The sequence below is a fragment of the Cibotium barometz genome, chromosome 24 (genome assembly GCF_041138505.1).
Source record: "Cibotium barometz isolate CiBa-2024 chromosome 24, ASM4113850v1, whole genome shotgun sequence".
Taxonomy (NCBI): domain Eukaryota; kingdom Viridiplantae; phylum Streptophyta; class Polypodiopsida; order Cyatheales; family Cibotiaceae; genus Cibotium; species Cibotium barometz.
Genome location: NC_141069.1, coordinates 51,644,641 through 51,662,112, shown reverse-complemented (window position 1 = coordinate 51,662,112; position 17,472 = coordinate 51,644,641). Strand labels below are relative to the sequence as shown.

General features: G+C 41.6%; 1 protein-coding gene across 1 annotated transcript; it reads right to left on the bottom strand.

The window, feature by feature from the left end:
* Positions 1–6,169: 6,169 nt before the first annotated feature.
* LOC147625426 (E3 ubiquitin-protein ligase RGLG1-like) lies at positions 6,170–9,819 on the bottom strand. The gene is made up of 10 exons (XM_086818763.1): positions 9,680–9,819; positions 9,147–9,227; positions 8,006–8,090; positions 7,727–7,870; positions 7,502–7,615; positions 7,318–7,415; positions 7,087–7,166; positions 6,902–7,007; positions 6,689–6,816; positions 6,170–6,542 (listed from the first exon to the last, which is right to left on the bottom strand). Exons 2-10 carry the CDS (start codon positions 9,192–9,194, stop codon positions 6,491–6,493), a joined length of 855 nt encoding a protein of 284 aa, XP_086674889.1. The 5' UTR covers positions 9,195–9,227; positions 9,680–9,819; the 3' UTR covers positions 6,170–6,490.
* Between the last annotated feature and the right edge of the window lie 7,653 nt (positions 9,820–17,472).

Here is a 17,472-nt window from a genome sequence, read left to right as displayed (position 1 = left end):
TTGACAAATCGAGCACACCATACTAACTCCCTTTTTTTAGGTAAAGATGGGGTTGGTTGACTCGATCCTAATCTTGGCTTGTTCTCCAATGTTGGGTCATTTTGTTGCATCAAGGCTGTTGCCAACTGTTCAACCTGTTGTCTTGAGGAGGACTCTTTCCCTTTCCCTTGAGATCTTGTGGTGGTAGTTTTGAAGGATGCCTCAGATTTGCCATCATGTTGTTCTCGGGAATGAGTTACATTGATATTATCCTTTAAGTCCATCACACTCCTACAGCGTTGCTCAAAGGAGGTGTGGGCTAAAGCGTATAAGGAGTTGTGCAAGGGTACATCTTCAAGGTCCTCGAGGAACCTCCCAATCAACCTTTCATCCGATGAGAACTTATCTCTATTGTTAGTGGGAATGGAGGTATCTCACCCAATTGATATAGTCCCAGATGGTTTCCCCATCCTTTTGTTTTACATTGTGCAGTTGTTTGATTTGGTTCCATTGGGTTCCTTTCCGTGAGTATCCCACTTTAAAAGCCTCTTTCACAACTTTAAAGGTGGCACTATCATCTACCTTCAAGCATTTATCGAAACCATTGCCTAGCTTTTTCATCTAGGGTGAGGCCGAAGGCATTCATCTTAACCTTTTCATCCATGTGGCCAAATGCCTCTCAAATCTGATTAAACATTTCCAGGTGTGGTATGGGATCTCTAGTTCCATCAAACTTGGTTATCAATTTAAAGATGTGGGCTCGTTTACTCCTTTCCTGTCTAGGACCTTATGAGTGTTGTTGGTGTTATTCCTGTAGCTACCCCCTCCCTATTTCCATGGTTATCAACATTTCCGAATTCAATCCTTACATGGTTGGGGCTGGTGCGGGTTGGGGTAAGATGGGCGGGGGAGCTAGGCCGAGCGGATAGTATACCATTGGTGGTCCTTACCTCAATGGTAGACCAGTTTGAACTTCATAAGGTCCCATGTGATATCCAAGATACATTCCGCAAGGTAGGTATTGCTGATACCTAGGTGCTGCATGTTGATAGATTTTTTCAGGGTGGCCTCTCTCCCTTTGATAGGAGGTTTCTGGTCCCTAGTGAGTGGGCTCCTGATCAAGGTTGGGCATAGACATGTGATCTTGGTATAAGTCTTCCCATTCTAGTGGTAGGCAAGGTCCCCCAAACTACTGGATTAGTTTGGATTGGGTTACTTTCACTCTGTCCTATCTCAGGTCTATGTTCTAGTGGCTGTGTGGACTCTCTTTCACGCTGACATTCAAGTGTCTTTCCCACAATAAGGTTTCTGAGCCTTGCAGCAAGACTTCTTTACGAGTGCGTAGGGGATTCTAGGTTTTGCTTGAGGGTGGGTGGTCTGTCCATGCACTGGGTTGCCAACCCTCCTACCTCTAGGTCAGGGGTGGTGTGTCCCGTGCTCGGATGCTCATGCTGCTCTCACTGGTGTTGTCAAGGACCAACACCATTCGAATCCATTCTATGTTGACCGAAGGGCCTAATCTCATGAGTGATTGTATGTAGGAAGGCTCTGCGTTGTCGAATAGAGGATTATTTCGCACCAATTTTCCCAAGCGTAGGTGCATGAACGTGGGAAGTGATGGTGCTGGATCTCCCTCTAGACACAGTTTGAATTTTTATTTTTGTTTCTTTTTTTTGGTGGAAGGTATGAACGTACGTGATGTAAGGTACGGACATTCTCTTCAAGAAGGTACGGGCGTACGCAGATGAAGGAATAAACGTATGCTACGCAAGGAACGAGCATTCGCTCGTCGAAATGGAACGGATGTGGCTTATTAGACGGCACGTCCATACACTTAAGGAACATAGTGGCTTAGAAGATGGTGCATGCGTACTCTTGTGAAGGAACGAGCGTACGCTTGTTGCTGGGCCAAGAAGATCCCCTAAATGCACAAGATGATGTGTCCTTTGATAGCCACCCCTTAATATTCTCCTGACTCTACAATTGTACCATGCTTGTAGGCTCTCCTTCAATGCTCTTTATGCCCTTATAAATGCTTTTTACTCTCTTTGAATGCACATTGCTCATATTTATGAAGTAGATTTAAAAAGATCTAGCCAACCAAGAGGAAGGAAAATTCATGGCTAAGGAGTGTACGGCCATGGCTCTGAGAAGTGAATGATCGTTAACTTCTCAGAAAAACAGGTAGAGCTAAAAATGCACCAAACTTCCTCTTGAGACCTCTAAGATTTCGGGTTTTTCTCAATAATTTTTTTTTGTTTTCTTTTTATGGATGGCTTGAGCTAACCTCAAGCTACCCAATAATACCCAGAATGCTTGACAAAACCTATTGACCTAAGACTAATTAAAGGATTAAGCTACTTATGCAAGTTCTAACTAATGTTGAAGAAAACAAAATTTAATGAACTTGAAGAGCAAGATTAGGCACTTGTATCTCTCGCTTTTTATAAAGACTCCCAAGCTCCTCATGCTCCATTGAACTCCATTGTTGAGGAAAACAAGATCAAACAAACAAGAAAACATACCAATATATAGAACTACTGGTGGATTTGCATTCTAACCAGGCTATTCAATGACTCATAGAGTGTGGAGGACCCTAAGCTAAATGCCTATCCTCGACAGTAGTGCCAAAGATATTAACTGAATTAAACTTGCTACCGTGCACAGGGAGAAAATAAGAGAAGGAAGACCATGCAAGGGGGGGGTTGATTCGGGGGCTAGCACTTAGCCAACCCCTATGTGAGGCCGCTAGAGGCTCACTCCACCTACACTTGTGTCACTCAAATGGAGCTTCCACAAGCTAGGTAGTGAGAAAAGAGGAAGGGAGCTATGGAGAGCTCAACCTCTACTCTATGCCTTTGTGTGTGCACTGTGCAAGAGTGATATCAAGAAGAAGACAAGAAAAGGGAGAAAAGGAAGCAAGATAAGAACAATCACCTAAATGCACACCATAACAAGCACATCAACAAACACAAGCCTACCACCATAGCCACAAGAGAGAGTGTGTGTGAGAGAGAAGGAAAACTAAATTGTGCTAATGGGATTGTCCCCTTTCATATTTCATAAGTCACGTATATAAACGAGCTCATTTTTTACAATGGCCGGCCTCCCATTTAACAATTGGAGACCCAAAACTGATTTTCGAGCTCTATGTACACCTAGGCTTATTCTTATGGCTGCTGGAGCATTACACATTTCGTAAGCTTGGTCATCCCATTTATCATTTATATGAAGTGCTTAGCGTGGTTACATAATAATGAGTTACAAGAAGTGTAACCACACTTAGGGACCAGTGTGGTTAACAATATCCCTAAGTATTTTTGGTCAGCTATCTCTATAGGGGTCAACCTATTTTGCTAACACCCTCATGACCAAGTCAAATGCAAATAAACACCTATTATGCAACGTTTTCACATTGATGTTATGTTGGCCACCTTGCGCAAGTTCTTGGCTGATGGGTGGGCAGCCCTGCACAAACACCTTGCGCAAGTTCTTGGCTAATGGGAAGCCCCCATATATGGCCGATTTGGTTGGGCAAGGCCCCTATGGCATGTCGGCTACCTGTTCAGGCCCCTTGGGGGCTGGGCCCGACAACTCACCCAGCCCCTCCAATGGCTGGTGGGCAAGACCTAGGGCCTTTTTGGCCCCTCCCAATGCTCTTATATCAAGAGAATCATACTCTCTTCTAGGTAGCCCTATGGGTTGGACCCCATCTACGTGCAATCGTACATGCTTCTACAGATGCCTAGTGTCCGATCGTCGCAAACCCAACACATAGATCATATGACATCATTCCAGAGTGCGACTCATAGTATATGGACTGGCAAAACAATGCACACTTGAACCCGGATGTGTAGAGTGGAACCCTAGGCTGACTCGTCTTGGGGCTCACATGGGACCAGTTTCCACTCTAGGTCATGCATCTTCTTGCTCAAATGTGTCCACCCATGTGGCATTCAAGTGTGGGATGCACGTGAGAGACTGAGTTGTTATGAAGGCCCTCTAAATGGTAGGAAGAAGTAGCATTAACTGCAACAACTGGGCCGGGATATCTAGTCTCGCCCACAGTGGCTTCATCCAAAAACTAAATGGCATATTTCTTCTCTGTGGAAAAGACTTCATCAAGACGTCTTTTCCACTCATCCAAAAACTAAATGGCATATTTCTTCTCTGTGGACAAGTTTACAATCCGCTTTATAAAAATGACTTGTCAATAATTCACTAAGTCAATATGCTCATACATAGAGCGGAGGAAGTTCGAGATTGCTTGGGAAGTGTCTGGAGTCCTTACCATCTAGACTTATGGATCATCAAAATGGAGAATGATCTCCATCTTAGCAGGATGCATCACGTTGCTACCATTGAGCTTGAGAATAGTAGAAGGGCGGTGTGTGCGCCCAATCTGATGTGACTCCCATGGGCCTGTTGCAAGGGGGCATTATGGTATAGGCTCCTGTATCCACTATGATGGACTATCATGCCTCCCTATCCAACCCTCTAGTCTTGAAAAAAATGGTGATAGTAAGCTAAGAGGAGTGTTAGGGGCAAGGATCTCTACGTAGTGACTCTTTGTGTCAAGTGAGCTCTAGTAGTAGGAGGAGTCCAAGGCACCTCTGACCTGGGTACTCCATGATCCAGGATAAGGGTCCAAAGCCCTCTTTGAACCCTCTAACCTCATAGTACAATAGGCACTCGCAATCATAGTGCTCTTCTTGTCTCACAAAGTCTATATGTCCTACCCTCTCTAGGCATCGACTCAACTCTGTGAGTCTCTATCCTATGGGATGATACCCTAAGCTCATAGCATGGAACATGAAGGCATCAAGATAACTTGGTCTATGTATTGCTTGCATTAACACAAAAAGAGAAGTGTGTATTGCATTATCTTTCTTACATTACATTGCTGCTATTGCACTATATCGGTGGAAGGTACTAGTTGACAATCACAAAACTTGTCATTGTTGTAATAAAGCTTCATTTCTACACAATGCAATCCTTATAATTCTAGCATCATGTGTAGATCCTAGCCACCACCCTACAAATGTATCCATCAAGTGCATTTGCATGGCTTACCATTCATTATATCAAATCTATACAACTACAAAGGTCATGAACACACGACATTTCATCTTGCTGCCTTTTGTAAGGGATAAATAAACCTCACATAAAGATTATTTGGCTTACCATGCATTATTATTATAACAAATTCATATAGTGATAAGACAATCCTTCTCATTTGCACATGAGATTTTTGTCACATGCATAGCTTCCAATAGTGCCACGTAGACATGATTACTTCTTGTAGCCTCCTAAAGGGCAAAGTTAGAGGCCGTATGTGGACAATTTGGAGCAATTTTGGGAGCCTAAATGGTTCCCGAAAGTGCCCATTAATCATCATCAATCATCATTAATCACACTTCCACATAGTTAGCATGCTACATTGGTGTCACAACATCTAGGTTCATCCTAAGTAGAGTTTTTGCATGCTAAGGGTTTTTGAAGTTAGGGTTTTTAGGGTTTTAGCACAAATGTAAGGTTTTTGTGTTTTTCCCTTAAATCAGCCCCTAAATTAGTGTTTTCAGCTCTATTTTCAGTTTGCATCAACCTTAGGGTCTTGCATTATGCATGTAGAAGAGTCTAGTAGGCAAAACTTGCATTGATTTCATGGCTGAGGAGCCACCCTACGAAAAGTATTTGCGGGCAATACGAGAGAGCGATGAGACTTACTTGCAACAAGAAGAAAATCACAAAGCTTGCTAATTTCAAGAATGAAAAGAACCTATGGCCAGATTTCCAAAAGAATGTGAAGCTTGAAGGCGTCAAGAATACGAAGAACAACAAGCTCGATGGAGTCAAGAATTTAACAAAAGTCCAGTTCGCTTGGAAGCCATTTATCAAAGACTGACTTCAACCACAAAGACCATAGGCAATGGCAAGAAAGTGGAGAATCTACTAGAGGTTAAAGCTCACTGAGACACAAAGGAGGATAGTAAGGATTTAGTTTATGCATAGCATTCAAGAGTCAGATTTGTGATCTGCAATCATTGTAATTATTCATTCATTCACTAATATGCATTAGGAGTAGGTTAGATAAAGAATCTCTCTTTTCCTTCTCTCTACTCATCATTGCATATGTGATTAGCGTTAATCTTTCTTGCTTGGCGTTAATCATCATCAATCAGCTTCCACATAGTTAACATGTTACAATTTCACCTGTTCCCGACTACATATTTCTTGATGTTTACTTATTAGCATGGCATACATGTATGTATCAGGTTTATACAACAGCAATATTTGAGCGTGCCGACAGCACTAAACATTTCTAAGAAGTTCAAATTTCAGGAAAGCTGGAATTATGCCTTTGCATGCTATAGTTAACTGTACAATCTTTGAGGCACTCCCTTCATGTCTTCTGCTGATTGGATGGTCTAGTCCGCTAAACAACATCATGATTGCCATGTAGCCTGTTCAACAAACATAAATGAAAAGTTGGGTTCAATACTTGAGGCTGTTATATGGGAGGCGGCAGGACAAGTGCCTTATTTCCATCTCCTCTTGGTAGGCTGCAACAACAACAACAAAGTCAGCATGCACAAAATCCTCATGGATATTCAGCACAATTTGAGGGTCCATACTGTTGGTGGACAATCTTGCCTATGATCTCCACACCATCACAAGCAACAATTGTCATCAACCAACACAGCCCTACCTTATGCCTTGCAAGTACTTGATTGCCTTGTACTGCTCTGGTATTTCCATTAGTGCAGCCAGTGCAAATGCTGCTTCTCTCTCTTCCGAACGAGGGTTTTTGTCCATGATCTCAGTGTAGTTCACAAACTGCAGAGAGTATGATCCTCAGTGCACGTTAAGACTTTATAACCAACAAAATAAAGGAGACCTCCACGGGGTGACAAATTGACACCTGAAAATTGTCAAACTTGCGCTTTGGTATGGCATCATCAAATTGTTGCATTGTATCCCAAGGACCATCACCAACTCCCACCAACACAATGGATAGTGGATAGTTACTGCATCATGGCATAGAAGGCCTTCACAACACATATAAATGCTTGCAAAAGGCTTGATTGAGTTGCTAACATGACACACCTTGCATCGACAATTGCATCGATAGTGGTTTTCTCTTGCAGGCTTAGCCTTCCTCTATTCATACCGATGTTTCCAGTCACCTGTAAAGAGGCAGCATTTGAAACTGTAAAAACAAACTCGTATGGGCTTAAATGATCTCATATCAGCTGATATGACATCAAGTGGACTCATAAAACGAGAGTCCAAGACCTATACAAAGTATATGCTTTTCCACGTAAACTCTGGTGTTACCTGCCCATCAGCTATAATGATAAGGATGTGGTACTGGCCTCCGCTTTGTTTCACTACATTGATTGCAGCATTTATGATTGGAGCAAAGGAGGTTGGTCCTGCAAAGCAAAGACACCACAGTTTCACATATGTTAACACTTCAAAAACAAATTAATCATTAGCAACTGATTTTAGCATTACAAACCAGAAAGAATTGTGTGTGGAAGAAGTTGTCGGTATCGCGTCAGCATCCCTTCAATGCCAACACAAGGACGGCCATCTCGGAAAAAGGTAAACACCTTCTGATCGTGGGTGGTTGCTGTCAGCCAACATAAAGACTTAGAACACACGGCTAGTGTATAGACTAATTAATCACATATGCAAGCAGCTCCCCCCCCTTCAAGATTGAACATAAGGGAAGCCAGCATACCATCACCGAAGCCAAAGCAAGGAATTAATTTGTCTTCGTCATACTCGGACAAGGCCTTCCCAATGATGGAGATAGCATGCTCATAGGGGTTTAGTGTCCTAGAGGAGATTGTATGAAGGCTGAGTCCATCAAACGAATGCTTCCCTGAAAGCACAAGAAAGCACCTTATCAAAATTGCAAACAGCTTTTAGCTTCAAGATGCATCCGAATTTAAAGCTTTATATCTGAACCCTTTCTACTCTGACAATACAAGTTTTTTTAAAAAAAAGCGAAGGCTACCTGTCCATTCATTACTCTTCGTGAAATCAATGCCAATGATTAGATTAGATGACTCCAGTCCAGCAGAATTAAGAGCATCTTTCAGCTGTTATGTGAACTGATCAGAAAATCTCTCTCTCTCTCTCTCTCTCTCTCTCTCTCTCAGCCTCACCAGCAGATGTTAACATAGCTAGACGGAGTTGTAGCCCTACCCATGACAGGAGGGTCCTAGGTTCGAGCCTCCCCAAAGCTAGCCGAAGGCACCGCCATCTACGGACGGGTCTCTAGACTGCCTACATGCGGGGGCTCTCTACGCGCCTAGGGTGGGGAATTCACTAATGCAGGATATCTAACAGGAAAAAAAAAGACATAGCTAGCTTACGCTCTCTCTCTCACCAACCCCCCCTCCTGCATCCACCTTCTTCACAGGAGACATGGCGGTCAAGGCTATACACAGGCTTCAGAACGGCCAATCAGAGGATCACGAGGGGCTGATGGCTGAGCACCTCTCTTATGCAAGTGACACCCTGGCACCCCTCCTAGCCCATATGTTTAATAGGGCCCTCTCAGAGGGCTTCCCCCCCACTTGGTCATCCTACATTATTGCGCCTATCCATAAGGCGGGAGACCCCATGGATCCTAATAACTACACGACGAGTTTTCATGGACATTATGTACTCATCATCTTGGTCTCATAGACCCTTTGGGTCCTTTGAAGACGTTAAGATAGCCTTCTTTCACTCTCTCTCTCTCTCTCTCTCTCAATATGGTTATGCTGAGAATTTTTATTGCCTTCATCTTGCTGATGGGTATGGCTGAGGCTTTATAACTTATGCAGGCAATTGGCTGGTATTGCAATTTGAATGCAGTGCTGCAAGCATTTATGGATGTACAAATGGCAACTTGCCAGAATGACAGGTGACTATAAGGGTAATTAAGTTTGAAAATCAAGTGTAAGGTCTCAATATCCTGTACTACATGGAGGATGAAGGAGGTAACAACATCCCAGTCCGGTGTACGCAACTGTTTTTTCGCCCCCAGAAAGCTGATGTTTGTTGGGGGGCCAACTATATGGCCAAAATCAGGCAGACAATGACAAGAGAGACCTAAAGCCTTATAATACTCATGAATAGTATTTGAATGAAGCTCAGAAAAACTCTACCTGATAGAGATCACAATACTGATTCCCAAAGCTCGAGAAAGCATCCATTTCCTCGTGAATATTTCTCACGGTTACTGAGAGCTGCAGCCACGCACCGCGCATTCACATGAAAGCAGAAGATGTCATTAAGCCAAAGAGGTACAAAACAACCTTGCCAAGGATTGCCATTCGGACCGTTATTTCCACACTCAACACATCCATCCATGTCTCCCTCTTTATCTGGACACCCATGCACATGTGCATACCATACACTGGCAAGCATGCAATCCATCCTTCCATTTATGTATGTCTGGTACACATATCTATGCGTGCGTGACATACAAACGCACGTGCATACATATGTGTATAAATAAATAAACACATGTTTGCTCAAAGACGTGAGCATCATCTCCATCCATACCTACATAGCAAGTTTGTGAAGAAACGTTTCTATAGATGCATGTGTAATCACATAAATGTGTGTATACATAGACATGCAAGTATAAAGACAAAGCTTGATCGAGAGAGAGAGAGAGAGAGAGAGAAGCCCAGACCTGGTGGGAAAGGTGGCAGCTGGGCTAGCAGCAAGTGAGAGCTCTGGGTTCTCTTCGAGGATGAGCAAACCATAATGGGACTCGATGTATATATATATGTTGATGGGAGCATCTTGAGCTCTTGAGGGCATAATAATGCAGGAAAAGCTTGCGAGACTCCCTCCGTGCAAAATTCATCCATCCAAGGAATAAAATTCATCCATCCAGGTGATTTTGTCACCCTCCTGCACTATTTGTAATAATTCACCATAGCTCTCACCAATTATTTCTCATCCATCCAGGTGATTTTGTCACCCTCCTGCACTATTTGTAATACAGCTCTCACCAATTATTTCTGATACTTACTATTGCAAAGTGGTCCAATGGTAACCTAGGTGAAACTTTCGACGGAACAAGGACTCTCAAAAACTTACAGCGCATGGGTGCTCAGGAATCGAAGAATTAGAAACCCCAAAATATATACATAATATATATATATATAGGGCTTACTCCCCCTCGCAACCCCAAATATTTAAATATTGACATTGCAAAACGTCCACATATAATGCCCAATGCAAAATACCCACGCGCATATCATACCACATTATCCATTGCTGTAATCTTTGTGATTCTGGTATTTCAGCGTACCCACAAAAGCATAGTGCTTCAATATATTCTTCCTTACACATGGCCCTCCCTCGCTTTTCACATGGACCTTGATCGCCTTTCACATCCACATTTTCCTTTCTACCATACTCATTTTCTTTACACTATACATATCGTGTTTGATGAAAGAACGTCACAAATCGTTTCACCATCCAGATAAAGTGAAATATATATATATATATATATGTATTATATATATATATATCCTCCCAAACACAAAAATGAACCAGGATGAGACTAGTTTTATCAAGTTTATCAACAAACAATGAGAAAATTTCACAATTTGTTGTAGTGGGATAATGTCACTAAAATTATGCTAGTAAACCAAATGGCGAGTGATGATTTTTGCCTTTTTGCCACATGGCACAAAAGGATGTAAAGTAGTCTTCTCCATATATTTAATAGCTATATATATATATATATAAAGAGAGAGAGAGAATTTATTGGAGGTGTATAACATTTTGGCGCTTGCAACACATTGAAGTGGGGAGGACAAACACCTACAACACAAGCAACAATACATGAAAGCATGTGTGTACACAATGTTGTTTACTTCCATGGGCCACTATCATTGCTATTTTTACAAAGACACCATAGAGAGATGAAACTTCTATTATATTATAACATATTATGACAAATACCTACTATGAGATGTTGAACACAAGCAACAATACATGAAATCATGTGGGACCTCAACTCTCACCTTGGCATTCTCTGTCTACCACAAATTAGCAATGAAGGTGGCAACTTCTCCACGAAGAGGATCCTCCTTTGCCTCTTCAATGATGTCAAAGGCTCTCCACATCCCAATGGTTGTGGCCACTTTCACCTCTTAGACCAGCATGTTCTTGACTGCAAGGTCTACCACTTTCTCTCTTGTGAGCTTCTTGTAGAGGTTTTGCACTTCAGACATTGTTGTCCATGATTCCATAAGGGCATCCAATCTTGGTTCTTTTTCTTTGAGGTGCATGAAAAATGCAAGAGCTTTACTTGAGATGCTTGCGAACATCATGTTATTAAAGTGATTGGTGGGTGAACCCATATAAGAGTAGTGGAACATGGCAATCTCTATTCTATTTATAAGGTCTCATAAATTTAAAATAAAAATAACTTTTGAAAGCATATAAAAATATCAAATGTCTATGCACGTGACTTACAGCTTATGAAGACAGCAACATAGTCTCCCTCTCTCACTTAAACTTTCTCTTTGTCACCACTCACACACACACTCTCTCCCTCTCCATATCTATCCATCTTGCTCTGTATGTCTCTATTGTTAATTCAATTATCTAAACGATTACACCAAAACCAAAAAATAATGCCATAGATATAATTTAAGTATACAAAATTGCATCACAATAATGTGTAAATCAATATATTTTTGTCATTACAAGAGATGAAATACATCAATAAGGGTGTCGTTTACCTGCTGATGGAAGAAGAAAGGTGGATGTATATAGGGAGCTCTATCAAACCATGTAGGTGCAGGTGTGGGAATAGCGGCCTCGCAAGTTCAGGACGTTGTGCCCTTGATGAGGGCATCATAAAAGAAGCCACGGGCGACATATATGGCACACTAGGTCAAAATGGGGGCTCCCTTGGAACACCGGGTGGCCATGACAAGGCACTTGACCTTGTTGGGCTCATGGCTACTCAGGCAGATGAAATACTAAGCTAACTCAGAGCTATAATACTAGCATCTACTTAATCACCAACTTGTGGCTTAAAGGACTAACTACTTGCTAATTAATGAGCTAGCCCACCTGATACGATGTTAAAAAACATGGATCTAGAGCAGCTCATAGCAAGTAATTAAACTCATGGTTAAGGTTAATGAGACGATTAAATGATAATTAAGATATTAGCAACACAATGTGAATGCCATAAGAAAATCACACAATGTCATTCCATTAGAGTTAATCCAAATACATCATTATTATATAGCCCTCATGGAGCTCCCAACTCACAAGATATGTGCACCCTTGTGCAATCGAGTAGTGAGAGCAAAGAGCATGGGTTGAAGAGTCCAAAGGAAGACGACATAGACCTATTGGGATTCAGTTAGTAAACTTAACATCTTTGTGTTTTAACATAAGTTTATTATTTGAACATTGGGAATAACATGTGATTGGTCTTATCAAAATGAATACTTTAATTCATAAGTGGTGGACCCTCTCCACTTAAGACTCAATTCCAACATTGATCACCTCTCACACTTTTGGGAAAGCGAAAACACAGGTACGATCTTTTACCCTGCTAGTCACGCTCTCCATTCGTCATGGTTATATAGTTTGCAATCCACTTATATGTTATGTTGTTCCAGGAATCTTGCACTACTACAACGATTCATGGGGTCATTGACAAGGTTGGGAACCATGGATGCGTATGATAGCCTTGTCAGCTTGCTCTTGGTGTGGGCTGATTTTTCGACAAATCTTGCTCTCTCCAAGACCAAGGATGTGGTTTCCTGATGGAATGTATTTAGGGAGGTACTTATGGGTTCAACCTTTGTACTCGTCATTGCTGCAGATTTTCTACACACTGACGACACTATGGTTTGTACTTGTTGAAATATACAAGTGAATAGGGTGTGTGCGGGAACAAGCCCTTGGTAAGAGGCTATAAAAGAGAATCTGTAAATGTGAGAGAACCTGTGAAAAAGTGAGAAGTATCTACTGGGAAAGAGAATAAAGGGTAGCATGAGGAGATTTAGGAGGTGTGGAGATATTCTGGGAAGAGGTGGAGAGAATTAAGCAAAAGAGGTGGAGTGAATCAAGGAGAAATCAGTGGGATTAGATGCTTGGATGTAAACTCTATAAATTGAGGCATTGGCCTAATGAGAATTTGCTGGTTTTTGATTATCAGCTATAAATTGAGGCATTGGCCTAATGAGAATTTGCTAGTTTTTGATTATCCATGCTTACATTAAGCTATCAATTAATTGCTCACTAATCACATCTTAATTATCATCTAATCTCTTTGTTCATGATGTTGATTCTAGCATTTGATCCACCAAAGCTCATCACATTGCTGCAAATTTAACATGGTATCAGAGTCTAGCCTAGAATCCATCAAATTTATGAGCCCATTATCTTGCTAATCACCTAGCTAATCAGGATTAGTAGATAATCAAATTTTACCTCTTCTTTTCAAAGAGCTTCTGTACCCCCAATTGGTGGAGGGACTTGATCTCCCTCCAGGCTTAATAATAGCCTCCAAGCTCTTAGCCATACATAGTCATACTCCCAAGGCTTCAGCCCACCATTCCTAAGGCTTTAGCCCATTCAAACAAATCTCCAAACCGCCATCTACATCTGCTGATTTTTGCTAATTTTTCAGCGCCATTTTTCTGAGGAAAAAATGTGATCTTGTCTGCTCCAGATGAAATGGCTCTAATTCCTCTTGGCCTTAGGGGTTTTCAAGAGCTCTACAAGTTGTTTGATTTGATCAAGTCTACAGCGAGATCCAAGCTTTTCATCAAATCTGTAGGTGACTGGTAAAACAGAGATTAAGCATTCAATGTTTGGTCAAATCTTATTTTTATTGGCTTAATCCTCTACTAGACTAATTGCTATTCATGGCCTTGAAAGGATTTGAGCTCATTTAAACTCTAAGGCCTCAGATCTGGACTCCCCGCGTACTCTGTTCACACAAAACAAAGGATTAATTTACTAACCAATGATTAATCAGTACTAATCACTATATTTTGGTGCAATTGAGGGTTCAAATTAACCATTGGGTATCTGATACAGATCCCTATAACTTCAGATTGCAATTCGGAGATGGTTTGACACTCCAACCATTTCGTACAGATTTATTACCCTTGGTTTAATATAATTTTTGATGATTTTATGCTGATACATCTGTTGTAATCATCACCTAAACACCAGATTGAGTTGTAAAAGGGTAGACACTGCCCTTGAATCTTGAAATTGGATCAAGAGGTAAGACCCCCTTCACATCATCATGAGTACGGCACAAGAGATAGCCAAATTTAATGGGGAGCAGTTTTACACATGGCAGACAAAAACCATGTATCTGCTCATGAGGAAAAATCTGTGGGGGCTAGTGGAGGGAAGAGATGAATGCCTAGAGGTGAGAGGGAAAAATGAGTGGAAGAGCAGGAATGAAAAAGCATTGGGACTTATCGCACTCAGTTTAAATGATGAAATCATTCACCATATCATAGGGATACAATGGGCAAAAGATGCATGGGATGAACTCAATAAATTATCTGGCACACAAGCTAAAAATTCAAAGATAAATCTGTTAATGAGATTCTACAAATTGGATATGAAGGAAAGTGAACCTTTAATCACACACTTGAATAGATATAAAAGCATTAAGCAACAACTGGCAGCTATTGGCAAAAAGGTAGAAGATGATGAGGCACTAGCAGTGCTTCTGAAGAGTGTGGGCAAAGGTGAATATGAAAACATTGTAGCAACATTATAGAATGTACTTGAATTGAAGCTACACGAGATAGAAGGAGTTCTACTAGAGCAAGAGACCAAAGTCAAAGAGAAGAAATGGTTGGACTCAACAGCTGGAGAAGAAAAAGCATTCTTCATCCGAGGAGGATTCTCTAGAGGACGAGGACGAGGAAGAGGCAGAGCAGGAGGAAGGACCTTCACTTGCCACAACTGTGGAAAGCTAGGACACATGGCAAGAGACTGCTACAGCAAACCCAGTGGAGAAGGAACGACATCGGCAAACTTCATGGAGGCTCCTAAGGAAGTGGAGTCAGATCATCTTTTCTAAGAGAAAGAGAGAGAGAGAAACCCCACAACCCAATGTAACTTGCCCCAACAGAGTAAAACCACCTCTGAGCCACCGATGATGTAGGCCATGTGGTAGATGTATGTGTGAGCACTTTAGTTAAGGTCACGGGCACTTGTAGTAGCCTTGGACACATAGAGAGAGAGAGTGTTAAGGAGTATGAGTTTAAGGACTTGAGGCACTGGTCGCAGACTATCAAGTAAGAGGAAAACTTGGTATAGGGTCCAGGTGTGCTAGGATTATTCACTTGACGGGAGGTGTTGAAATATACAAGCGAATAGGGTGTGTGCGAGAACAAGCCCTTGGCAAGAGGCTGTAAAAGAGAATCTGTAAATGTGAGAGAACCTGTGAAAAGGTGAGAAGTATCTACTGGGAGAGAATAAAGGGTAGCATGAGGAGATTTAGGAGGTGTGGAGATATTCTGGGAAGAGGTGGAGAGAATCAAGCAAAAGAGGTGGAGTGAATCAAGGAGAAATTAGTGGGATTAGATGCTTGGATGTAAACTCTATAAATTGAGGCATTGGCCTAATGAGAATTTGTTGGTTTTTGATTATCCATGCCTACATTAAGCTATCAGTTAATTGCTCACTAATCACGTCTTAATTATCATCTAATCTCTTTGTTAATGATGTTGATTCTAGCATTTGATCCACCATAGCTCATCACATTGCTGCAAATTTAACAGTACTCTATGTGCAGAGCACTTGGGGATTATTGTGCGAGATGAAGAAATTGAAACTTGCAACTTTACATTATGTAAGACTTTGTTCTTCTGCATCCCGCAATACATGTATCTCATGTCAGAAGATGGACGAGAAGAGGTGAGTAAAAGAATGTTTTTTTTAAAAGTGAACAATCATAAGTTTACCTAATGCGCTTACATGTGTGTGCACGTAGATCACTGTTTTGGTCATCGCCATCTCTACATACCCCCATCAGAGTACATCCAGTCAACCAAAGTATGACAGGCAAGGAGGTGAGGTGGCTGTTGATCTTCCAAGTTTCGAGGTGGATGACGATATCTGCATAGAGCCTAAACCGCGAAAGAGAACCTAGCCATGCATGTTGGGTGTGGACAAGACCCCATTATTCGATATGTTGTTGAGTGTTGCAAGGCTTTCGCAAGGTAAGTAAAGATTACTTTATTATAATTCATGTCAAGTAGTGTAATTGTTATATATTCATTATCTTTTTTATTGTTGTTCGTTCATTTATATATGTTAATGAAAGATTTTACTATGGAAAGTGGTGGTTACTTAGGACGTTCACCGATTGAGGGGATGTAGTCCTAGATTGCTTTTTCGGAACTGGGACCCTTGTTAGAGCATGCAAGGGACTATTGTGTGTGTGAAGCTCTCAATCATCACAATAGCACTTTTAGCAGCATAGTAGGAGGCAAAGTTTCAACCATCTGAGAAGCAGGTTGACAAATCATAGAGCAGCCAACTGGTAGGTCATAGGCAAAGTTTCTATGATAAGAAAGAGAGTGGTAGCCACCATCCTCAGGTCAATGCTAGCAGGTGCTTGAGTCAAAGAAGAGGCTCATAAGTAGTATAATTGAAAGAGGTGCAACTAGAGCTAGGATCTAGGCCCCGCCATAGCAACACCAATAGCTACTATGTGGCTGTGACTGACTCTCACAAGAAGCAACGACCCGACGGAAGGCGACATCACTGGCAGGCAAGAATGGGAGATTTGTTGATGCCATGCAGCTTCAGCAAGCTGAGCGGAGAGGGAGCATAGGCCAGCTTTGGGGTAGTTGTCTCTAGCAGAGCAAGAGTGCTGGCCTATAGAAGCGCAAAGTCAGAGGTAGCACTAAAAATGGCTAAGGGCATAGCAGTGTGGCGATGGCCTACAAGGTGCTATAGCAGGTACAAGATAGCACTGAAAAACGCGGGTGCAGGTCGAGATGTTGTTTGGCAGCGATCAAAAAGTGGCACGCGTTGCAGCAAAAAAGGACGAGTAGCAACTTGAAAAACATGGATGAGAGAGATGCTACCAAGATAAGGTTTAGATAAACATGGAGAGAGAGAGAGAGAGAGAGAGAGAGAGAGGAGAGAGAATATTTAAAAAATTTTATTAAGAGGCTTAAGCTAAAACAAGGCCTATAATATACCTTTCTCCTCTCACATAATATGAGAGAGAGTTGATCCCTTTATAGCTTCTAGGCTAGGGTTTGGTGCACACAAATCTTATCTCAACATGATATGATTTGGTACACACATATACACACACCTTATCTCTAATATGAGAATATATTTTCAAGAAACTTTTGTTAGCATCCATATGAGCACGTAAATTAAAAAACAACCCTCACTATCCAAGCTAAAATTTTGTAATACTCGACCACCAAAGAGTAGACAAAGTAG

Excerpts from the sequence above, each read along its gene's own strand:
- LOC147625426 (XM_086818763.1), bottom strand. The coding sequence starts at position 9,194 with ATGGATGCTTTCTCGAGCTTTGGGAATCAGTATTGTGATCTCTATCAG. Across the intron at positions 7,167-7,317 it reads TCATTATAGCTGATGGGCAG|GTGACTGGAAACATCGGTAT; the intron begins GTAACACCAGAG and ends GCCTCTTTACAG. Across the intron at positions 6,543-6,688 it reads AAGTACTTGCAAGGCATAAG|CCTACCAAGAGGAGATGGAA; the intron begins GTAGGGCTGTGT and ends TTGTTGTTGCAG.